Source organism: Phascolarctos cinereus, unplaced genomic scaffold (genome assembly GCF_003287225.1).
Source record: "Phascolarctos cinereus isolate Bilbo 61053 unplaced genomic scaffold, phaCin_HiC Scaffold_3;HRSCAF=262, whole genome shotgun sequence".
Taxonomy (NCBI): Eukaryota; Metazoa; Chordata; class Mammalia; order Diprotodontia; family Phascolarctidae; genus Phascolarctos; species Phascolarctos cinereus.
In genome coordinates, this window is record NW_027555736.1 from 53,411,282 (window position 1) to 53,436,933 (window position 25,652).

Here is a 25,652-nt window from a genome sequence, read left to right on the forward strand (position 1 = left end):
ACTGGATAACCTCTGAGGTCCCTTTCAACTTTATAATTCCATGAAATTTTGTTTAAAGTGAACGTGGCTGCCATGTTCAAGAACTTTGAGAACATCCTTTTAAAGGGTTCATTCTCTGTATAGGTCCATGAATCTACTCAACTGAGGCAAATTCTACATAGATAAGAAGATGTAGAGAAGTAGATTTTTCTTCTATCCAGGCATTTATTTAGTTTAATCAGAAGTTAGATCCTTTTTTAAATACTTCATTTACTGCTTCTGTTGCTGTTGTTGGTGTGGTATTATGTATGGTAACTCTGTAATTACAAATACTTTTCTGTTTTAAGTAAGTAGCTCTGTGTATTACCATAATCATTTTTAAAGTAAGCCTTGTTTTTCTTACAGACAGATATGATGCCTACCCCTACCCTAGATTTTATTCCCTCGTTCGTACTAGGAAATGTGTTTTTTCTACCCTGTGAAAGGCGGGGACACAGGTTATCCATTCACAAAACAACATTTACAGCACATTAAGAGGAAGACATGCAATGTGTGGTTGGGTTTATTATTCTTCCTTTGTTTCCTAATTTATTCCTCCTCTCAACCCCAGTCTCTGGCTAGTGTTACTATGGCACCTTAGTTGTGGCATGGAAAACAAGCTAATTAGTTTCTTTGGAACAGACAATAGTGGCACATCTTGAGGCACAAGCATCTGGTGCTCTCAGCCCCCATCCATGCCTGCCTGAGGAGGAGCGGGGCCCTGGGGTTGTCTCACAGTTTTCCAAATATTTTCCTGGTATGACACAGCCTTCTTTATGTTTCCCTTTGCTTCTGTGAATGGTTATTTGTGTGGTTTTTCTTAAAAATTCACTAATCCCACACTCAGCTGGTCCCTTTCTGTCTTCTATCTCCACGCAGTAAGCGGCACAGAGTAATTTGGTGCTATTTCTGCCCTTTTGCTTCTCTGACCAGGGTTCTTCACTCTCTGTAAGGCAATGTTCATCTTCTTTATTTTAGTCAGAAATCTCTGGTTTTCAAAGAAAAAAGAATATTTCTCAAAACCAAAGGGCATCCCTTCTCATCAAGCCTCATAGTTTGATTTCTTTGCTTCTTTTGACATGACTACATTTAGTAGATGCACATTATTTGTCATATCGCTGTTATCTACCTATAACTGCTCCTATAGCAGGAGATCTACTACAAAAAGTTGTGATCACTAAAGCATCTGTTTTTACACCTAATTTTCTTTTTCGGATGCAGAAGACACAGGTAGTATAAGTCAGGACCTGTGATTTTATTGATAAAAGATACTCTAGGTGAGGAAATTTGTACCAATAGATTAGTACCTATTCTGTACCTGATAGTCTTTTAAAATATTTTTATTTATTTCATTAAACATTTTCCAATTACATGTAAAAAAATTTAACAATCTCTTTTTTAAATTTTGACTTCCAGATTCTCTCCTCTCCACACCCCCACTCGAATGGACATGTAGTTTGATATGCATGTAAAGTCATACAAAACATATTTCTGTATTAGCTGTGTTGCAAAACAAAATGGACAAAAGAAAAAGAAAGTTTAAAAAAGTGTGTTTCAGGGGCAGCTAGGTGGTACAGTGGATAGAGCACCAGCCCTGGATTCAGGAGGACCTGAGTTCAAATCCAGCCTCAGACCAAACATGACACTTACTAGCTGTGTGACCCTAGGCAAGTCACTTAACCCCAACTGTCTAAAAATTAAAAAAAAAAGTTAAAAAAAAAGTATGCTTCAATCTGCATTCAGAGCTCATCAGTTCTCTGGAGGATAGGAGTTTTCTTCATGGGTCCTTTGGAATTGTCTTGGAACACCATATTGATCAGAGTAGTCAGGTCTTTCACAGGTGATCATCCTTAGAATATCTGTACCTGATAGTCCTGCAGAGTTTCCTGGATCACTGAGTTTAAATAACTTACTTGCCCATGGACACATAACCATTATCAACAGAACATTTGAACCCACATCTTCCTGACTTGCTGGCTGAATCTCCACCCACTACATCACATTAAGAGGATATTTGAAAATGTATCTAAGTGTAATGAATACTTATCCAGATTAGCACACAAGTGATTACCTGTAAAATAAATTCTCAGTTAAACCTTTGTTATTGATATGATAGATGCCATTGGGGAAAAAAGGGTTTGATTTTCTTTTTTAATTATAATCATGACATCTCATCACAGGGTGATATAGGAAATTACTCTGGGAAATCCATGGAGAATGGTATCTTATATGTACTTTGTCTTTCCTTGGTTTTTTGTTGTTGTTTTTTTTGCTGGGTGATGGAGTTAAGTGACTTGCCCTGGATCACACAGCTAGTTGGTGTTATGTGTCTAAGGCCAGATTTGAACTCAGGTTCTCCAGGGCCGGTGCTCTATCCACTGCACCACCTAGCTGCCCCATTTCCTTGCTTTTTTATTTAGAGTCTGGTGAAGTGACTTTTTTCAATGACTCACTTCACTGATAAACTGGAATTATATTTATATATAATCCATACTTACGTCCAGCTAATGGAATCAGGCTTGCTTTTGTTTTCAATAAGCATACCCAGAAGAGTGACATGGATGATTTTGTCTAGAAACAAATTATTCCCCTTTGTTGACTATGTTGCCCAAGAATTTTCAGTTGAAGAAAGTTCTTTTTAAAGTACTAACAGGTGAGACCACTAATATGGTCTCGTTTATTAAATTCATAAAGACTAGAATATGTTAGTCACAAACCTGGCACTTCTTTTTCCAATAACATTGCATGCCTTTTATTGTTTTATTTTGCATTTTCCTGTAGTCTGGAACATACAGCTTAGTAAGACTAGATATGTCAAACAAAAATATGGCGGGCATCTATTTTTAAAATCTTTCCAATAAAGCATAACACAAATCTCAAAATATTTAAATACTGAACATTTAATTTAAAAAAAGAGGTAAATATGAGGAGGGAGGCAGAGAGGGAAGGGAGAAAATTATTGGAAACTCAAAAGCTTATGGAAGTGAATATTGAAAACTAAAAATAAATTAATTTTTTAAAAGAGGTAAATCAAAAATGGGATGAATTTAAATTATGAACTTGCTAAACAAAAATTTTTAAGCCTTTTGTTTTTATAAGTTCATGGCCTTCAGTACAAAGAACCAGAATGCATGTCATAATATCTGCATCATAATACCCTTGTGGCGCATTTTAAAGAAAAATACACACAGACACATATCTTGGAACTGGGCCAGTGTTACTCTCCAGGGGAATAATGTTCTGCACCTTAAATTACAATCAGATGGATTTTAGCACAGATCAAGTTTTCAGTCTAAAATTGGTGAGAAGCCTAATTATTTGACCAGGTTACTATTTATATAGACCACTCCACAGCTATCTGTGGTTTATCCACAGCTGGCAATGTGCTAGCTCTGGAAGGTTTTTATTTTATGCTGGAACTTTTTTTTTTTAAGGAAAGAAAAGAAAAGAAAAAAGCTTTAAACTCTGCTCATTAGATGAAACACTAAAAGCCAGTGCATATTACTATGGAGACAAGATGTTGCATAAACTGTTCACTTTAATTCTACAAGCTACCAAAATAGCAAAGGAAGCAGCTTGCATGCTTGTTGTTTTCCAGTGACATGGCATTTGGTGGGCTAGGGCATGAAAACATTTTTTAAATACTTTGGTTCCTGTGACCATTAGTCCTTACTTTCAAGAACATCTAAACTTATTTTAGATAAATTATGGCTTAGATCATGAATGTAATGATAAAATATTATATATAATAACAATAAGGAACTGTTATCTGAATGGTTATTAGAAGTCATGTTAATGTCATTATAGCTTCAGACTACTGTTTCTATTATAAAATCTGTTGTCAATTTCTCGGCATTTGTGGCACATTAAATCCTTCAAAGGACTGGCACAAATGACCTCTTAATATGAATGAACTTCTTAATGCAGAAAAATAAGCTTCTGAACAGCAAAGTAAACCTCATTCTTCCTACTTCAGTACTTTGATCATCAGTAGACTATTTTACTGACATTTTAAAAGAATTGCTCCCCTCCTCTCACTGTTTTTTATTTGCTTTTGTGCACTCATTGGGTGTATCACAAAAAATGAAATAGACTCTATTGTAACAAAGAGGAAACAACTGGTCACAAATGTACTTCTGTCTTTATTAACCTGTTAAACCTATTCTCTCAGGCATTACAATGACCTCCTAATTTCCAAGGCTACTTGCCTGTCCCTTTTTTCTTTGGGGATTGCATATCATCCTTGATCCTTATACAACTCTCAATTCCACCTTCTCCTACTAGTCCCTGCTGCTCTGGCTTCTGAGACGCCTCCCTGTATGGTTTCTCTTCCTACCTCTTCAAGTGTTCCTTCTCCAACCATTTTGCTAACTCTTCATTTTCTTCCCAATTTGTTAACATACCGATTTTTCCTCAAGGATCTGTTCAGGTCCATTTTCTTTTTAAGTTCTGCTTCCTTAGGAATTTTATTTACTCCTGTGGCTTCAGTGACCACTTCAGCAGGCTCCCTCATCCTTGTTTCCAGTCTTGACATCTCTTTTGAACTCCATTCTTAAATCGGTAAGAATGAGGAAGGGGAAAATCTCCACCTGCATGTCTGTACCAGTACCTCAGATTCAATAACCTAGCTCATTATTTTTCCTCTTAAGCCTGCTCCTCCTTCTTATTTTATCATTGCTCTTTGTCACACTGCCAACTAACCTCTCTTTCAGTCTGTAAACATCCATTTATCTTTGACTCTTCTTTTTCCTTTTTATAAAAATAAATTTTATTGATATCTTTTGTTTTTACATCACCTACATTTTCCAGTGTTTTCCTTCCCCTTCTTAGAGAACCATCTGTAATAACAAAGAACAAAAAAGAGGGGAAGACAGCTCAGTGTAACAGATATATTGAAAGTTTGACATTATATAGTGTTCCACGCCATAGTTAGACTTGTGTAAAGAAGTAGAAGGAGATGCTTTTCCTTCATTATTAATAATGATGGTGGCAGTAGTGATGATATTTGAAATTTATATAGTGCTTTAAAGATTGCAAACTGATTTACACATATTATTTCACTTGACTCTCACAACAGCCGGATCAAGTATTAGTTACTTTTTGCACCATTTTACAGATAAGGAAATTGAGTCTTTTTTTTTTTTGAGATTGAGTCTTAAAGAGGTTATATGATTTCCTATGGTCACACCACTAGCAATTTCAGAGGTAGGATTTGACCACATTTTCAGTGCTATGCATTATGTCACATTGCCTCCCTGAGACCTTTCATATCTAAGGCACTTACCTAGACCTATTAATTCTATCTGTAAAATTTCTCCTATCTTGCCACTGTTTTGTGTTCCTAGGTCCCCATCCTGCCACAGACCCTAGTTTGCAGCCACCTAGGTCCTTATAAACCTTCCTGCTTCTACTGCCCAACACCCCTGCTATCCCTTCCCACCCTCTATTTATCCTTCATACTACTTTTAGTTATGGTTATGTCATTACTTTGTTCATTCATCTTCAGGAGCTCTCATTTGTTTACTAGGCAGTGCTAATACTCTTCTGCATGGCATGGAAGTCCTGCCATAATCTGGCACCAACCTTCTTTTCCAACTTTTTGTGATGTAGCTGTTGTCTGTGTACTCCATGCTCCAGCCAAACTGAACTACCTTCTCCTCTCCCAAATACATTCTGAGCTCCCCTGCCTCTTTGCCTCTGTTAGTGCTATCCTGTTTTCTTGGAATACTCTCCCTACCCTTCTTTTCGTATTTAATTCCCAGTTATAACTTACTTTAAAGAAATTTTTTTCCGTTAACAAAAATCTACCTTTCTCCTACCTACCTCTCTATTGAAAAAAGAAAGAAAAACAAAACTCTTGTAACAAGTACTCATAGTCAAGTAAAACATAATTCCTGCATTGACAACGTCCAAAAAATGTCTCAGTCCTACTCCCTGAGTCCATCTTTTCTCTGTCAGGAGCCATGAGTAGTAGCATCTCATCATTCATCCTCTGGAATCATAATTGGTCATTGTATTGATCAGAGTTAAGTCTTTCAAATGTTTTTTTTTCTTTTTTAAATTAATTTATTTTTAGCTTTTAACATTCACTTTCATAAGATTTTGAGTTTTAAATTTTCTCATACATCAAATGTCATTTTTTAATAAATTCTTCTCCATATTCTCATTTTACTCTGTATTAGTTCACAAAAGTCTTCTTGCGTTTCTCTAAAAATATTACCTTTATAATTTCTCATAGCACAAAAATATTCCATCACATTCCTATACTGTAATTTGTTCAGTCATTCCCCAACTGATGGACACCCCATTAGTTTCTCGCATTTTGCCACCAGAAAAAGCTGCTATAAATAAAGTTGTGGGTCTTTTTTACTCCTTCTTTGATTCCTTCGGAGTCTAGGCCTGGTTGTGGTATCCCTGGATCAAAGTTTAATAACTTTTTGGCTGTTGTTCCAAGTGCATTTCAGAATGGCTAGACCTGGTCACAGCTCCAGCAGTGCAGTAGTGTATGTGTGTACTCACAGCCCCTTCAGCATTTGTCATTTTCTCTTTTGTGTCATCTCCGCTAATCTGATGCCACCCATCATGTACACCAACCCAAATGCATCCAGAATCTTCCTTAATCCCCTCACATCACACAAAGCACTGTTACCAGATTTCTTATGTAATATTATCTACTGTAACTATTTGTTAACATGACCTGTCCCCTGTTAAGCTGTGAGCTTCAGGAAGACTGGGAGCAAGCCACTTAATAGATAGTTATCGAACTGAATTGAATCTTTGCCATTGCATACTTTTGTGCTCTCTGCAAAGTAGGTATTTAATAAATGTCTTTTGGTTATTTTTGTACCTGTGGCTTCTCCACTGCCTGTTTGAATTCAGGGTTCTGTTGTGACACAGAATGCTGTTTAAATCTAGTAATATTCACTGGTTTAGTGTTTCTTAGAGTTCGTTGCTGTATAATATTTTTTTAAGGAGGGTTGGAGCACACCTGTGATTTCATTGCTGTCAGGACCTCCCAGTGAGGAAACTCCCTCAACCAGTGCAGATTAGTAATTGTTCTTCACTTTTATTTTCAGTATGTTTCCTGGGGTACCAAGAGGTTAATGACATGCCTCCAGTCATTTATCCAGTATGGTTAGCACAATATCCCTTCTACCATATTGCCTCTCAAAATAATTGCCAGAGGACCTTTAGTAAGAAGGAGGGTCTTGGGGCAGCTAGGTGGCGCAGTGGATAGAGCACCAGCCCTGAAGTCAGGAGTACCTGAGTTCAAATGCGGCCTCAGACCAAACACTTGACATTTACTAGCTGTGTGACCCTGGGCAAGTCACTTAACCCCAACTGCCTAAAAAAAAGAAGAAGAAGAAGAAGGAGGAGGAGGGTCTCCTGTCTTTAGTTTCCTAGTTACTGACCCATAAAACAGAGTAAAAAGCTGTATCGAGTTTGGTTGACCCAGATGATTGGCTGTAGGACTTATACTTATTATCTTTCTGATTTCAAAATTTGTAGGGAACTCCCACTTTATATTGAACATTACAAACTTTTTATGTTTCTTATATTTCAACCAAACACTTTGGACTCCAACCACATTTTAACATTTTATACTGTGAACCTTGATCATGGAAAGATTTTGCCAAACAGTAGTCCAGTGTTGTAATCTACTACCAGTTTTGATTTCCCTGTAAGTGGCATTGCAGTGTGGTTTTAAAATGTTTTGTGTTTTCCGTAGGCTGTGAGTCTAATGGCTCATTCATTTTATTGGAAGTGGTATTCTTCAAGCTGTGGTTTCTAACTTTTTTCCCTGCTTTTTTCAATCTACAGGGCTTTTTTCTTACCGTTTCACCAGAATCTATATTAAAAATAGCTCGCCAAGCTTCTGAAAGCAATAAGATCTTCACTTTGAATCTTTCTGCACCATTTATTAGTCAGTTCTTCAAGGAACCAATGATGAAAGTTATGCCTTACGTCGACATCCTATTTGGAAATGAAACCGTAAGTTATCTTTTTTTTTTAAGTTGTCATTCAAGATTCTTGGTATGTTAATAAAGGTTAACTCCTTACAAAAAATGTAATTATACTCAGGTATGCTGTGGTAAATTTACCTTAATTTAGTCTTTGTTGTTTCAAAATTTTCAACATTTTTAATGCTTCATAAGTCCTCCTTTATCTGTGTGTGTGTGTGTAAATGCCCATTTTATGATACTTGTTCAATTCAGAATGCCGGAAAAAAAAACTTTTTTTTTTTCACTTTAAAAACCTCATGTAGAAAGTGACCCTTGACTTCTCCTTAGAAGGTAAACAGACATCCTATGAACTGGAAGTGAGGAGAAGAGAACATTTTAGATATGGGGGACCAACTGCCTGTGCAAAGTCACACAGTTGAAGGAAATGAAAAGCTAGGTCCAGGGAACATCTTAAAGGCCAATGTGACAAGTAGAGAGAGTGTTGGAAGGAGAGTAATATGAGGCTGACAGTGTAGTTGGGAGCATGATAGAGCTTTTTCTGTATTTCATCCTGGGGGTGGTAAAGAACCACTGAAAACTTTTGGGGAGTGCTCCGAGGTCACATCCGTGTTTTAGCAGTACCAGCGATGTGGAAGATGGGCTAGAGAACAGCAGGACCAGTAGAAGGCTATTCCAAGAGTTCAAGAAGGAAGCAATTAGAACTTGAAGTAGATTAGAGGTCTAAGTGGAGGGAAGAGAATGACTATAAGATGTCATTAAAAGAGACACTGAAAAGACTTGACTTTATCATGAATTTTCAGGAAATTCCTTGTGGGTCAGGGCTCATGGAATCATAGGTTCGTATATGTAGATATAGATGAAGAAACTGATGCCCAGAGATACTGTGATTTGTCCAAGATAAAACAAGTAGTAAATATTAAAGCCAGGATTCAAACCCACAATCTTCAACTCAAAATTCAACTCACTTTTCTGTTCCACTCCACTGCCGATTGAAATCATCTACCTCCAGACTAAAGTCTGTTGGGTGTTTGTTTGTTTGCTTTTTAATGTGAGGTTTTCCAACTTCTTAGTCTAGCCATTTTGGTTTGATGTATGTTTGTAAATTAATCCAACACTAGGAGAACATAACAGCTTGTATCTTTGGGGCAGAACCTTCAAGAGCTCATGGTCATGAGGGAGGATTCTGGGAAAATGGGGAATAGGTCAAAAAAATTCTGAACTCTCAAGATTTTCTCCCACACAAAAAGATAAAATAGTGCCTTAGAGCCAACATAGAGTAGTAAAAATAAATAAGAATGGGGGCAGAACAGGGGTTCTCCTGGGACAACTGGAGAAGATTTGAAGAAAAATCCCAGGATGAGGTTTGGTCCTTGTGAAGGGCAAACACCTCCGGGCGAGGGGCAGCTTAAACAAGTGGCAGGCCCTGGGGTTAGTTGGGTTGGGAGACTTCCTTGGCCCCAGCCACAGGAACTTTCACCCCTGAGACTGGGAGGGGTCAGAGCCAGAGAAGATCCAAAGAACCTCTGTTGACCAGGAACATGTCAGACTTTCAGGGCTTTGTTTAAAAATAAACCAACCAACCAACCTGAACTTAATAGAAGATTTGACATACAAGAGCCAATAGTAATACAAGGTGCATACCAAAGACTAATTACAAGGGACTAAATAAGGACAGTCTGTTTACCTTTTGTGTTTGTAAAATGTAAAATATACGTCTAAGATTGTTATTGGTTATTGGGTAATTTGTAAGAAAGATTTGGGTAGATTTGAGTGTGATATGACTTTAAAAAGTAAAACCGTTTAGGAACAGCTAAAAGGAGCAATTATCTTATACAAATGAGGTGTGAGAGGAAGAAACCACAGAGGAATTAGATGGAGGAGGAGCATTGATAGTTTTGGAAACCTACTTTCATCAAGAATGGGTTCAAGAGAGAACTATCTATCTATCTATCTACCTATCTATTGTATAAAAGTTTTCTAAATTCAGGAAGAAATAAAATGCTTAAGCAGTAGAGAGAGGAAGAAGATAAGGGAGGGATCTCTAGAGGGGAGGGTGAGGAAACAGGTCAAAGGGGTGTATAAAAGGGTGTTTAAATTAATGGGAATGGGAACATGAGGGAAGGGTCCTTGCAGAGGGATTCGGTTAAGTAACAGGAGGGCAAGGTAACAGGTAGAAATAAAATAGAGGAGTCAGGAGGGATATGAAACGAGAGAGATGCGCAAACATAAAAACAAAGATCAGGAGCACAATTTGTTAGGGAAAGTATATGTCTGTATATGTATGTATATGTGGATGAATATATCTATATATAAATATAGCTATGCTTAATTATACCTTCTGGTGGGAGAAGGGGGAGAAAAGAACAAGGTAAAAAAGGTATAGCAGAGAACAAAAGAAAACTTACAAGGAAGCAAAGAAAAGATGGACAGCTCTCAACACGATGCCTAGTGTTTATTATATAGGCTTTCTTGAAATGGAAATTTATTACTACATAGTTTGAATCCTCTCTTACATTCTGCTTTTTGTCCTTATTTTGTATTTAAGTTTATAATATGTTTCTTTTTCTTTCTTTTTTTTAAAGTTTATTTGAGGCTCGTACAAAGGCACAGAGATGAGAAATGGAATGTCATTTGTGAGTAGCAGACAAGGCCATTTTGGCTAAATCACAGGGTTCAGAAAGGGAAGAGATAAGATAGCTGGGGCTGTGTTGGGAATGGCAGATCGGTGGACTCCCTCTTCCTGATCTCAGGCACGGCCAGGATCCTCCTCTCTGCTTCTTTGTGTTGTTGTTGGGTCATTCAGTTGCCTGTCTCTTTGTGACCCCACTTGGGGATTTTTTGGCAGAGATACTGGAGGGCTTTGCCATTTCCTTCTCCAGCCCATTTTACAGATGAGGAAACTGAGTCAAGCAGGGTGAAGTGACTTACCCAGTTCACACAGCTAGTATCTGTGGCTGGATTTGAGCTTGTGAAGATGAGTCTTCCTGATTCCAAGCCCACTGCTCTATTCACTATGCCATCTGTATAAGGCTTGAGTGAATGTTAGTCTGCTTCACCTCCTGCCCCAGAGAAGGTATAAAGATGAACAATGTTAGGTGCCTGGATGGGAAGGGGATGAAAAATTGGAACCTCCCAAATAAGAAAGTAGCACAATTCATGTCCTTGTGCCTCCATTATAAAGACGATGCCTTCTAAGTTGTCTTTGGTGTTCATGGGTTGAGAAGTCTGGAAACCTCTGCAGCTGCCCGTGATTTCAGTCCTCTGAGGCCCGCTCCAGGTTTGCTGAAGCCTGCATGCCCACACTGAACCTCACTCCTCTCTCAGCCCAGCGCAATATACCTTTCTGATCAACATCCAGGTTATCTTGGGCTGGAAATTTGTTTCACTCTGTCTTTTTGTGGGTTCTGCTGCTTTAGAATTTGTTTAGAGCCGTTTTTTATAGGTATTTGGAGGGGTTTGAGGGAGAGCTCAAGCAAGTCACTGCTTTTACTCTGCCATCTTGTCTCTGCCAACTGATTGCAATATGTTTGAGCCTGTGGTCCTCCTCCATGTTGTGATGAGACTTCCATGTAAAACTCTGGGGAATTTATGAGATGTTGACCCGTTTTAAATTCCCATCAAATTTCCTCATTTTGTTTATTAGTACCCATTTGCCCCTGAGTTTGAATACTATATCTGAAAGTAATAAAACTGAATTTCTTTTCACACTTTCCTTATACTCAAACTGGGCCGTCTCTGCTATTTCAGTTAAATAAGTGGGCAGTATGTATTTTATATTTGTTTTAGAGTTCATATTTAGATGAGAGGTGATGTGGAGTGCTGGAAAGAGCACAGGTCTATGATGGGACCAGCCGATGATCATGAGACAACCAGTTTGCTCCACTGAGCCCCAGCTACCTTTAAAGTGAGGCACTTATCTTATATGATCTCTAAGAGTCCTCCTAGATTTAAAATGCTGTGATTCTTAAATTTTTATCTTCCCTGTGATGTGTCTTATATCAAATTGATGTTTGTTTTTAAAAAAAGGTTTGTTTTCCCTTTAAATCTGTCTTAAGTGCAGCCTTAAAAGCCTCATTTTGGAATAAGTAGCATAATCATTCAAAACTTGGTATTTCCCTTCCCTACATTGCTTTCCTTTCCCTCCTACCTGGTTCTACTTTCAGTCCCCTAGAACAATGAATAAGTGGTCACATTTTAATGTATATTCTAGACATTTTTTTTCTGCTAGCCTTGGAATGAGAGATACTGTGCATCATGAACTTATATCTTAAGGAATGCCGCAGAGTCCTGCCAGCCTCATAGAAGTGGTGGTAGGACATACTGATGTTGCTAATTTGTACAAATGATAAAGTATCACCCACTGGTTCAACTGATAACAGAGATGTTTTAGGCAAGTACCTGGGAATCAGATATAAAGAACAAGTAAAGACCCAACCCTTTTTGTCTTAAGTTGTCAAATTTTTTCCTAACTTCTCTGTTGTTATTGAAGTTACCGCCATCCTCCCAGTCCCCTAGGTTTGCAACCTCAATGTTACCCTCAGCTTCTCACTCCCATTCACTTCATATATCCATTCTGTTGTCAAACCGTATCCCTTCTACCTTTACAATATCTCACATATAAAACAGTCCCCCATCACCTCTGGACTATTGCAGTAGCTGCTGGTAACTCTGCCTGCCTCACCTCTCTCCCCACTCAAATCCATGCTCCACATAGTTGTCATAGTGCAGCTCTGACCTCGGCACCCTGTACTCAGAAAATAGGTGCTTCCTCTTCTCACCAGAATGTAATACAAAATTCTCCTTTAGTATGTGAAGCCCTTCCCACCTTGGCCCCTTCCCATGTTTCCAGTCTAACACTTCATCCCCCTCCCCACATGCCACAATCCAGCTTCCCTGGCCTTCTAGATGATCTTCCCCCATAATACTCTATCCGTTTTTTGCCCTGGCTGTCCTTCATGCTTGCAGGGCTCTCCTCACCTTTTCAAGGATGAGCTCAGATCCCTTCTACTGCAGAAGACTTGTTCCAGTCTTCCCCACTTCCAAGAGCATCTTCCAATGGATTGTCAGTTGTTTGACAGCAGGGCCTATCTGGGCCTTCCTCTCCCCAGTATTTTACTCGTAGCACAATGACACTCACTTGGAACATGTGTTGTATAGAGTTATGTTTGTGCTGGCTCCTCCATTACAATGTTGATTCCTTGAGGGCAGGGACTGTGTTTTTTGCCTTTCTTGGCATCCCTAGAGCTTACTACAGTTCCTGGCATATAGCAAACACTTATAAAATTCTTGTTGACTGAATGAACAATTCTGTATAACTCTTTGTTTTTATTTTATATCCCTGCAAATTGGTTTTCATTTTATTTTGTTTTGTTTTAAGGAGCTGCAGGGATTAGGTATGTGTTGAGTTTTTAAAAAGTACCCCTCAAAATATTGTTAAAATAGAGATGTGCCCATTTTTAGTATTATCAGAAAATCAGAGGAATCTTCTGTTGATTTCCATGAAGGATCTTTTTAATAAAATAATTAAATTTAAATTACAGGTTTACAGAGCTGGAAAGTAAACATGATATTGTGCAAAGAACTTAGGTAACATGGATTCTAATCTGCCACTAATTAATTGTGCAATTTTATATGCATGCTTGTATTTAAACCTGTCTCCTCATCTGTATAACATGACCTGAAATTATTTCCAACGTTAAACGTTCATCATACTAAGTAATCATTTACTCAGAAAACCCGAGGCCTAGAAAATCATTGCTTCTCTGTATCATCTATGAGCAAGTATCGTATTCCTTGTCTTCTCATAATCACTCTTTAGTTAGGTCTTTTGCATTGTTTTGTCTTGTCCTGCGCTTTGAAGACATTCACACATCCACCCCCATCTCACTTGTTTTTGCCAACATTCCTTTGTGATATGTTTAGGTGACCCAAGGTGGAAAAGCTATCTTTCCTAGGGAACCTCAGAGTATGGAGAGGCTTTTTGTTGGTAATACTCTGAGCCAAATATGAAGTAGCCCCAGGGAAAATAGATATTGAACTCTGTTTATTAATGTTCTTTCAAATTTGAACATTTGCTACACATTACATTGCTTACTGTTAAAATTCTGCATGTCACAAAAAACTTCCAAACACTGCAGAATAACCCAATCCATAGATTATCATGTTAAAAAAAATGTGGGAAACCATATCCATAGTAGGTGCTTGATTAATGCCTATTGAATTGAACTAAAGAGTGATTGGCACAGTCAGTCTCTGTATTAATGATTCATTATTCTGGATTAAGCTTTAGCTGTCATCATATTTGGACAAGGTACAAAGATGTAGAAAAACAAACAGGTTTTTGATTTGTATCTTAAATCTTTGTAATTCATAGTTCAAATTTACTTAGCCACAAGTCTCCTACTTCCTAACTAAATGCCCATCCATACAATAAATTTCTTTGAGGACATTCAGCGCACCTACAGGGAATTATATTTCCATTGGTGCCAAGAAGGTAACGCAGCTATGCAGTCATTACCCAATAATGCATGACTAGAGAACTTGATTATTTTCCTTGCCTTTAATTTTTATTAAATTAAGAAGTTTTTTTAGGAGTCTCATTTTGTAAATGGTTCTTAGCAGTAATACCTTTCAAAGCACTGTAATCGCTAGATAATTAACCTGCCTGGATTAAGTACACTCAACTTTGCCTCAGGATGCTGAAGTCTCAAATAAGGTCAATTATCTCATGATAATAACTGCTTTGTCACGAGTTAGTGCTTAATTCCTCAGTGAAAGTTCACCTTACAATGCACTTTTAAATAGTTTGACTAATAAAATATGGTCGAAATTGGAAAGAGGAATTAACTTTAAGTGTTCCAAGTAAATGGAGAGTGATAGGTTGTGTGGAAGCCCTCTTCTTACGGAGCTGGTACAATGAATTTCACAAATTAATCCACGTTGTAAAGATGATGTGTGGCCCTAGTTCATCTGTCCTTTTTCTGGCAGCATTCCCATTCATTTAATATGGGAAATTTTCTTGCAGAAAACCCATTAAAACCCCTTTTAACCTCAAAAAAGGACCCAATATGTAACATCAGCAGTACTGTTCAGGGATACTGAAACGACTACATCCTTGAGTGATGCTTTCACTTTTCTTTAATGTATAGTTTATGAAGAAATTAATTAGGGCCCTGTGAACTGGGTTCTGCAATTATGTTCAGTACAACACCGATCTTATTGGGACAGTGATGCCATTTGTGTAGCAGCATGAGCTCAAAAGAAAGGAGGTTCCTTGACAGACTGGTACATTTGAAAAAGCAGCAACAATGGCTTTAATAATGGTTCTGCCATCATGTGTCTTGAGCTTTAATGAATGGGTGTCTCTGTCTGCAAATACAAAACAATTCTGTATCATTTTTATTGTACCTAACAGTCATCCCAAGGTGGTAGAGTCTGCTTCAGAATTTACAGAGTATGAAAATGACGTTCTACAGAATAGGCTCCCCTAGTTTACACAGAGTGGCCTGAAAGTCTTCATTTAAGTCTCTCTTTTAATAAGAAAGGAAAAAAGAAAAAAAAAAAGAACAAGTTTCTCATTCTTACTAATAGCTCCTGTTTCCTCTCTTCAATGACAAGACAAAAACTTCTAATTTAAAAACTATGACTAACTTGTAGTTGTAATGGCTGGTAGTCTCCTCTCATTTGCTTAATTGCTGATTGGCTGGCCTTTATCAATGCACCAATTTTAACTGGTATTTATAGAAATATTTTCCTGACAATTTTTAGCATAAAATTAAATAAAGTAAAAATCATGTATTAGTAATTTTCTAACAAAATTCAGTCATGAATGATTCTTCAAATAATCTTTGATGCTGTATTATATCAGAAGTGGTTCATAATTTCAACTCATATCAAATATTAACCACTTGTGCTTTTGACATGAAAATGTATAGAAACCCATCTGTATGTTAAGATATATACAGAATACAGTGGGTACTACCTGTAGACACACCCAAATAGAGATAGTCCTTATTTGGTTCTTTGTGCATGCCTTTTTATTTGTTCATAATATTTTTATACCTATGTATTTATTACTTAAACAGCGATGCTATATGGCCACAAAACATAGAATACCATAATCTCCAAAGATTTAAAGTTGCAGTTTCCTGCCATAGGCAGTGGAGGGACATTTGGCAGGCAGAAGTAGACTAAAATATATTTCTACTAAAGAATTGTGCAGGGGAATCAGAATGAAAGTCTAATGAAAGAGATGTCATGGGGCAAGTGCTACATTCAGACCTAGAGCAGGGAGCTAGGGAGCTCCCTCAGCACATGGAGTGAATCCCTTGTGCTGTATTTATAGTCACATAGAATGACAAGGCAAGACTGGGTTGGGATAGACACTTTTGAAGGGGGTGCTTCCTGCTCATCATTGAACTCACAGATCTGTCACTAGCCACTGGAGATAATTTATTCCTATTTATTAGGAATAATTTTGGGTTGTTTGATACATTAATGTGGATGTGTTTGGGGGTTTTCCCTCCTGAAACAACATGTAAACCTACAGTAGTCCAGGCTCTTTTGGCACCATTGTATAATGCTTACTTGGTTTAAATCACATCTTTTCTTAGTGTCTGCTTTGTATCTAACAAATCATTGTAAATAATCTCCAGTATGCACAGTGACACCAGGCTGACACACAGATCTATATTCAGCTACTTCAAGAGAGAAAGAGATGTTCTTTCCTTTTTTCTTTGGTCACAGTATCACAGCTTGTCTTTAAGGAATAGGAGTGAAGAACATTATACTCAGAGGACAAAGTTGTCCCTTTCTGAGCCTATTCAGAGACCTTGTTTTGAACCCTTTCCATAAGCAAAACATTTGCCTGCAGACTAGATTTAAGGGTCTTATAAGATCAATTACCAAGTTTTTGGGGAGAGGAGACAGTAGAGAATAAATTTCAAAGTAATTGGGGGGGGCTGCTAATGTGAAAACAACAAGTTATGCCCTCTCTCAAAATCTCAACACATTTTCCAGAGAGGATATTGAAATTTCAATTATCATACAGCTATGGCATCACAATATTGCTGCTAAGCTTATGAAATTAACTTCCTCCTCAGGGCCTGACTATCTGATAAATTGTACTTGAATGAAAAAAACTGTAGCACTGTAGCACAAGGGAGGTTTTTAATGTCAGTAGCATGTTGCAAAGATGTGTTGTAGGAAGGTTCAGAAATAGCTGAAGGCTATTTTAGCTACATGATATGAGTGTCTTTCTCCTCTTCTAATTCCTCTCCTTTTCACCACCCCTCTATCTCTCTCCCCTTTTCTCCCTCCCTTTTTTCTTTTGTAAGTTGCAGTGACTTTCTGAAGATGAAATTCTTTAAAATACAGGAAATGGGGTACAGAAGTCTATCCTGCTCTACAGGAAAATAGAAGGGGAAGGGGATAAGAGAAGGGAGGGGGGGAGAGATAGAAGAGAAGGCAGACCAGGGGAAGGGGTATTCAGAATGCATGCCATCTTGGAGTGGGGGGAGGGGTGAGAAATTTGGAACTCAAAAACTTGTGGAAGTGAATATTGAAAACTAAAAATAAATAAATTTATATTTAAAAAAAAAAAGATGAAATTTTTAAAGTCATTTCCTAGCCTAGCATCCATCATGGGTAAAATACCCTGTTGTTTGAAACAATTTGAATTGCTGTGGAGTTGATTAGACCTTACCCTATAACATTTGGGGTATGAATCATTCCGTTTCCCTTAATCTTCTATGTCTACATTGTGTCAGCTGCTGCATTGCAAATTCATAAGTAATTGTTTTACTATTTGACTGGTATATTATGAATGGAAAAGTATTTGTTGATACTTAGCTAACTCAGTAATTTTTAAATTTACTGGTTATTAAAATGATTTAGGAGCATCAGGCTCACTTTGGAAATAAAAATGTAATGCTTGAGCTCAAAATGCTGTTGAACCTCTAAATTCCAGTAGCTGCTGCACCAATACACATTTACTTGTTTGCATGTTATCTCCCCCATTAGAATGTGAATGTTTGCTTGTCTTTGTGTCCCCAGTGCTTAACACAGGGGCGGGGGCAGACACATAGTAGGTGCTCAGTAAATGCTTGTTGACTGACTGATTGGTTGGCAATGACCAGCTCTGTGACCCTGAGCAAGCCATTAGCTGCTCTGTGCTTCAGGAGCAGGGATGTTATAAAAGAGCATACCAGGCACCAAAGAAGGGGAAAGACAGTGTCCAAGTGCTACCTGAGGAATCATCCGCTGGGCATCTGCCCTTGTGGACTCTTTAAGGATGGGCCTTACAGGTATGTGGCTGAACTTGCAGACATAATTCTGCAGCAACAGGATGAAATCATAGTATTTAGAACTTTAGAGATCAGACAGTCCTCCCTATTTTATAGATGGAAAACTGAGGGGGGGAGGGGAATATTAAATGATTTGCCCAAGTTCATTGAGATAGTTAAGTGACAAAATTGGAATTTGAACCTGTATCTCTTTACTGTTATTTTAATGCTCTTTTCAGCTTAATTAGAAGATAGGAGTCTCCCACAAATGAATTTATAAAAGAAGAAATAAACATTTATTTCATTTATTAAGTGTCTGATCCTTGTCAGGCATCATGCTCTGCAGTGGGAAGAGAAATACAAAATGAGACATTCCTTTCCCTCAAGGAGTTCACATTCCAGTAGGGAAATATAAGACGTAATAAAGGAAAAGGAGTCATGGCATTAAACTGCCCCAGAGCTGTTGAGGGTTCCATCTTTTCCAGTATCAGTGGTAGATTTGATTGGATTTTTGTGGGCATTGTTAAGGGCAGTAGGAAGGGGAAAGCAGTGGGAAGAGTGGGGCGGGGCAAATTTCAAGCTGCCCACACTGTATAGGCCTTAGTTTCCAGGGAAACAACTACAATAGATATAATTATATATTATTTTGCAATATGTTATGTATCCCCAGCACTTAGCACACATACTAGGTACTTAATAAATGTTTACTGATTGATTAGAGGCTCTTTTTCAACAAAGTGTCTCCCTTGTTTGGGAGAAAAGGTTTGGGTCCAGCTAGATATAGTGGGTTATCTGAGTTTCACTCACCCACCTACCGATCAGGATAATTCAACTGCAGAATGCCAAAGCAGAGAGAATTCTGTCTTCCAGGATTGTTTTGGGGTAGGGGAAGGCTATGGAGGTCCAGGCAAGGTTGATCATTCATTGATTCATTCATTTATTTTATGAAACTCATTAGCAGCAGAGCCAGGATCCAGAACTTGAGGTTTCCCAACTCCCAGTCCTGAGCTCTTTCCACTTGAACACACTTGCCCCCCTTCTACTTTTGAGAAGAAAGTGCTGGAGACTGTGAAAAGGTATGTTATTGACTCAGACAAATTTGAATGAACATCGAATTCTCATTAGCCAGTTGTTTATCATTCACCATTGGTCAGATTTAATTCAGTGGAATGCTGTATTTGCTAGCTAAAGGTTCTGTCACTCCCAAGAGTCTCTTTTCATCCTCTTTTTTTAACATACAGTAATAAAAAAGAAACTTTTTTTCAGCCCCATGTAACTGCTTAACACTAGGGCTTGTTCATTCACCTTGGAATTTGAGTATTGTCACTGTAACTGATAGCAAAGAAAACCAATATTTGTAACCAACAGGAATTTATGAAGTGCTATGAACCCTGAACCCCACAAACCCCAATTCGAAACAGAGCCTGCTTTAAGAGACAAACAAAATTGGGGTACATGTGTCCACAGTTTAATTTCTCGCAAGATGGCTTGATGCGCATTGCGTAGGAATTCAGTCCAAAACTGGGTCCCCCTAAGGGGGCCAGTTCAGAATTGGCTCAGGTTGGGATTTGGGGGTCCAGCCTTATATGCCCTTCGAAGAGTAGGTGTTCCAAAGGGGTGCCAATCAACTGTGGTTGGTTGACACACTAGAAGGTGGCTCATATTAAAATAAGGTCCACAGGGGCCATTCTTGCCCACCATCAAATGAAAATACCACCCCCAGTCTTGGGAGTCTGTCTCCATCCAAACCTGAGTAGGATAAAATCAATTCAGGCCTAGGTTGGAGTTTTGACCAAGATAAGAAGATTCAGTGCAATCTCATTATCAGAGATGTCCTTCTGAAGAACTTTGGTCAGAAGGCTAGGGGGGGGGTAGCTCTGAGTCTCCAAGACAAACATTACCGAAGGAAACCATTTTTAACAGTGCCTTCCATGAGCAAGGTACTGTATACTATGCCAAGCACTAGAGATAAGAAGGCACAACAAAAAGCCACTCTTGCCCTCAAGGAATTTACGTTCTCCAGGAAGCTTCATCTTTTGTAGCCAACAAACATTATCAACACATGGGATCTTGTTTCTCTATCCCTTTGAATCACTTGTGTGATCTTATTTCCCATAGACTGACATTTGTGGAAATGTACCTGCTTCCTTCTTGTACCCTCATCAAATATGTCCTTGGTGTACTTTAGGATGAGAAAATTGAAGCTCAGAGATGTAATGTGATTTACATACACAAACACACATACACACGCGCGTATAAATGCACAGTTAGACATAAGTAGCATGGAGAGAATTTGAATCCATGTCTTCTGACTTCATATTCAGTGCTGTTTCTCCTGTACCATAGTCTGTGCCTAGATAGCCTAAAAAAAGAACCTGTCATTTCCAGCACAGACTTCCTCTGGGTATGTATAATTGGTCTAGTCCAACTATTCTTCTCATCATTATTCTCCAGTATTAAACCCCAGAACACTACAGCTTCTGCTAAATGAAATTTCCCAGAAGAATTTATCCTGACTATTTACACTTGAAAAAAACAAGTAGATGGAGAATGTCCATTGTCTAGACATTGACGTGCAAGTGGGATGGAGAAGACCTACAGTTGGTCCATCAGTGCATTTATGTTAGACAGACACTGTCCGTGAAGAACGAAATTGGCCCCCAATTGAATAGGACAAAGAGAGTTGCTGAATTGCCTTTGGGAAATTATGCAGTGATTTTAATGGTCCCATACTTCTTTAAACAACAATATTCTTCCAATAGTGTTCTATGGCTGTAAATTGCAGAATTGCACACTCTCCAAAGATTTAAAGTTATGGGTCACCCAAAGGACATTGAAGAAACTGGTGGCTACTTGTTAGGAATTCTGTAAAAGGGACTTGAAGAATCAGATCCCTTTCAATGCCAGGGTTCTAGGATATCGTTTGTGCCTTCTCTCATGGAATTAACACCTGATTATTGGGGGAGGTTGTCCTTGTTTTTTTCTTCTGTTTTTACAAACCACTACTCAATAAGATCATATATTTAAATTAATGCTTTGCAAACTTTTACACACTGCATGAATATTATTGTTACCACGTTCAAATGGAATGCCCTTAAATATAAAATGTTGTGTGCTTTTAATAAATCAGGAACTTAAAGGCAATAAATAGCTGAAAGTGTGGCCTTGCTCTCCTGCTATATAAACCAATCCCTCCCTTAGTAGAGACATTTTTTTTCCTTACCTAGTGACTGAATCATTGGAGGTAAATAATATTGCTTATCCCCTACATGTCATTACATTTCACTGAAAATAAAAATTAGAGTCAAAATTGCCTTCTTCTTCATTTTAAGCCTAAATCTAAACTGAATTTTCTTACTTCTTTTATACTCTTTTTTCCCCTCAAATATATTTTCTGTTGGCAATGAAATTTTGACATCCTTCTCTCTTTTGTAGCACAGCCCTAGAACCTAGGTAACCCATGGTTAAGCATGTGACTGTGATTCTGCCAGCTGAATCCCCACCTTCATTTTCCCCTCATAAAATTAGAGCTTTGGACATTATAGGCAGCTGCAGAAATATATCTCAGTGACAACTATAAGAATTGCACCTTTTGCTACAAATAAAAAATTCATGCAGGAGGGGGAGACTGGAAGATACCTACTCTTTTTCACAATGGTCTAAATTATAGACCTTCCGTCTAGCAATTGGCACAGTAAAGTAATGTATGGAGTGTGTGTGTGTGTGTGTGTGTGTGTGTGTGTGTGTGTGTGAGAGAGAGAGAGAGAGAGAGAGAGAGAGAGAGAGAGAGAACTTCATATTTTTTATGAATATTTATTTTGGGTTTGAAGTTTTGGATTTTATGTGATCCACAGTGAATGGATTAGTTGTTACTGTAATTAAACTCGGCTTGTGAGTAGACATTCCAATAGGGAGGATATGATTCCTAGAAGGTTTGGAATAGCAGGGGAGGGGGGCTTGACTGGGTTTTTAGTTGTGGGTCAAGACTAGATGAGGCCAAAGTATGTCGAACAAGGTAACCAAGGATGCTGTTGTTTGTATTATATATTGGCATAAATGGGATGATTTAGCTCTAAACTCAACGATGGAAAGGAGAGCCAGGCAACAAGCATTTATTAAGTGCCTTCAGTGTCCCAGGCCCTCTGCTAAGCACTGGAGATACAGATATGAGCACAAGAAAGTCTATGAGCTATCGTAATCGTGGGAAATGGCACACAAAAGGGAGCTGGTCGGAGGAGGCAAGATACAGAAGCCTGGAACTTCAGGACCAGAGCCAGAGGGGAAGGAAGTTTGGCCAGCCTGGTCCTCTTACAATGGAGGCCCCAGGAAGAGCTCCACACTGAGAGAAGAAGGCCTGCATGGCAGAAGAATGTGCCAAGGGTGAGGAGGCCCCACGTGCAGAGGGAAGTTCTGACTGAGACTGCAGCTGAGCTATGCTGGCAAGTCTGGAAATTCAGAAAGCAGAGGTTTTGTAAGGTCCATTTAAATTGGTTGGAACATTGAGAGTTCCCTAAATACATTTACAAAAACATGCATAAGTGGGATAGAATTGAAAATTATGTTGATTCCATGATGATGGCACCAAGAGGAAATGTGTTAAGTCTGGGGCCTTCACTGGTTAATAAATCTGCATAGAAACCACTGCTGTTGGTAGAGACCAGATTATTCAATTACCTATAGTTCTACTAAGGATTCGTGGAATCTTTCTTTCAAAAGATTAATTGCTTCATTACTTTTAGGTGTTTCTTCTACCAGCCAATGCAAATTGCAACTCCTTTTCCACTTACTAAATAAACAGTTTTTAGGAGTTGCTGTGGCAAGGCATAGAGGCAGACTGGTGGATCATTTGAACACAGGAGTTCTAAGCAGCGGTTTGCTAAGCCTGTCAGGTGTCCACACTGCCCCCAATGGTGTGAGCACCCAGTTCCTACGAGCCACTGGACGGCCTTAAGGAGTAGGAAAGACAGGGTAGGTTAAAGCTTCAGTGCTAAAATGAGGCTGAGGCCTTTGAGTTCCTTGAGTGAGATGGGGAAACTCATTCTCCTTCCCACCCTCCCTCCTCAAAAAAACAAAAAAAGGAAAATATTGCTATGGCTTAATCTCTCTTAGCAAGCCTGGTAATGAGTCCTGAAGAGCTTTCCTAGTCTGGTTCTTAGGCCATGCACATGAAATCCTTCCCATCTAGAAGTGTTTGTGCTGTACTGGTGGGCTTTCCAGTTTGTTGTAGGACCTGCCTGAGTTTGTTCTTCGATTGATTAGGTGAAGGATCCTGATTTCCACTCCATGCCCCTGTAAGGTATCAGAGGAAGACCTTAATGGACCAGCTGTGCCTACTTATACTACAATAGCATTCTACACAATTATCATCTGTGTTTAGATTTCTGTAGTACTTCCTGTTGCCAGCAGTTCAGATTGTGGAGAAATTAAATATCTCAGCCCAGTCCAGCCATTCAGCCCCATCATGGATAATTGAGTGGTTCTGCTGACTTTTGTTCTATTCCTACAGCTCCCTCACGTTTAGTGGGGATATGTTACTGCTGCTCTGCCTTCCACATCAGAGATAGTCTTCAGAATAGTGAAGGTGCTGGTCTCCAGATGTCTCAGAGACCTCAAGTCTCTATCCAGCTCTTTCACTATCTTTGGTGAGTCATCCTGCATCTTGGTGACCTCATCTCTGAAATGAGGACAAATTACTTATTTGACCTTAGGACTGGGAGAAATATACTTTGTAAATCTTAGAATAATATGTAAATGTGAATTATGAAAATGGACCTCTAGGCTGTCAAGAAACCCTAGACCACATCATTTAACCTCTGCCCCTTCTTTTTTTGATCCTTAATGTCAGAATTAATATCTGTCTTGCCTGTCTCAAAGGATTAAAGACCAAATAAGATAATGCATGTGAAAATGCTTTGTAAACATGAAGTGCTGTACATGTGACCAGTTCAGTGCAACCTAAAGACAGTGCTGTTATTACACTTATCAATTTACTTATTCTTTGAGGTATAGACAGTACAAAGAAACCAAAAAAATGTTCATAAAAGTTTGTCTGCTTGTACAGAAGTCTTACCTAGTGGAATGCCATCCCAGTTTTCATTTTTAAATTTTATTTTATTTTAAATAACTTTTCTGCATACTTTATCTCAGTCATTGCCAAATATTACAGTCTCCCCTATCCAGCATTGACTGCTCTCCTTTGACCCAGGAAAAATACTGCTATAGAGGCCACACCAGTACCATATTCAGCCTCTGCACCGTAATCTCTCCCCTCTTTGCCTGGAGTTTGGGGGTGGGGTGAGAGAGGTGATTATGTGTATTTCATTGATCTGTTCTATAGGACCAAGCTCAAGCATTCCCATCATTTGGACTTTGGCTTCCTTTTAGTGTCCTTTTCATTTACATTATGGTGTTTTGGTGGGCTGAAGGAGAGGAGGAACAGGGGTGGGTGTGGGTATTTCTGATCTGCTTACTTCGCTCTGCCTTATTTCATAGAATTCTTCCCATCTTTCTCTGAATTCTTCATATCCATTTTTTACTTCACAGTAACATTCCAGGCTTGTGTTCCAGTTGGTTGAGTCAGTCCTGAATCAGTGAGCACCACTTTATTTTCAGCTCTTTGTTACCATAAAGGTGCTACTACGAAGAGTTCAGTAAATGTGGGGCCTTTCTTTCTGTCTAACCCCCTTCGGATATGTGCCAAAAGCAAAATCACTAGGACAAAGACCATAGACTGTTTAGTCATTTTTTATTTTCATTTCTCAGTTTCTTGGATGTGATGGAATACCTCAGATTTGTTTTATTTGCATTTCATATTATGAGTGTTTCAAAACATTTGTACATGTTGGTTGCATTTTTTTCTTTCAAAAACTTATCCCCCGCCCCCATTTATCTATTAGGGAATGGATCTTGATCTTATATAGTGTGTGTGTGTGTGTGTGTGTGTGTGTGTGTGTGTATATATATTTCTTATATATCTTGAGTGTTAGACTTTTGAAAATCTTGCAAAATATTTTTAGTGATGACGTAGATAAAGACAGGTCATATGGGAGTCTCAAACTCAGCCTCATACACTTATTGGCTGTGTGACCTTGTGGAAGTTACCTAACTGCTGTCTGCCTCAGTTTCTCCATCTGTAAAATGGGCAGTTAAGTGGTACAATGGATAGAGTGCTAGGCCTGAAGTCAGGAAGACTCATGTTTGTAGTTCACATCTGCCCTCAGACACATACTAGCTGTGTGACCCTGGGCAAGTCACCTACCCCAATTTTCCTCAGTTTCCTTATCTGTGAAATGAGCTAGAGAGGGAAATGGCAAACCACTCCAGTATCTTTGCCAAGAAGACCCCAGTTGGGGTCACAAAGAGTCAGACATGACTGAAATAACTGAAC

The 25,652-nt window shown here is 38.6% G+C and overlaps 1 protein-coding gene across 2 annotated transcripts in view; it reads left to right on the top strand.

The window, feature by feature from the left end:
• The window catches only part of ADK (adenosine kinase), a 616,356-nt gene that overhangs the window by 465,291 nt on the left and 125,413 nt on the right, over nt 1-25,652 (top strand). For both annotated transcript variants that reach the window (XM_021006126.2, XM_021006124.2), the window contains one exon: nt 7,840-8,010. In XM_021006126.2, the coding sequence (XP_020861785.1) occupies nt 7,840-8,010 (171 nt within the window). The remainder of the gene's footprint in view (nt 1-7,839; nt 8,011-25,652) is intronic.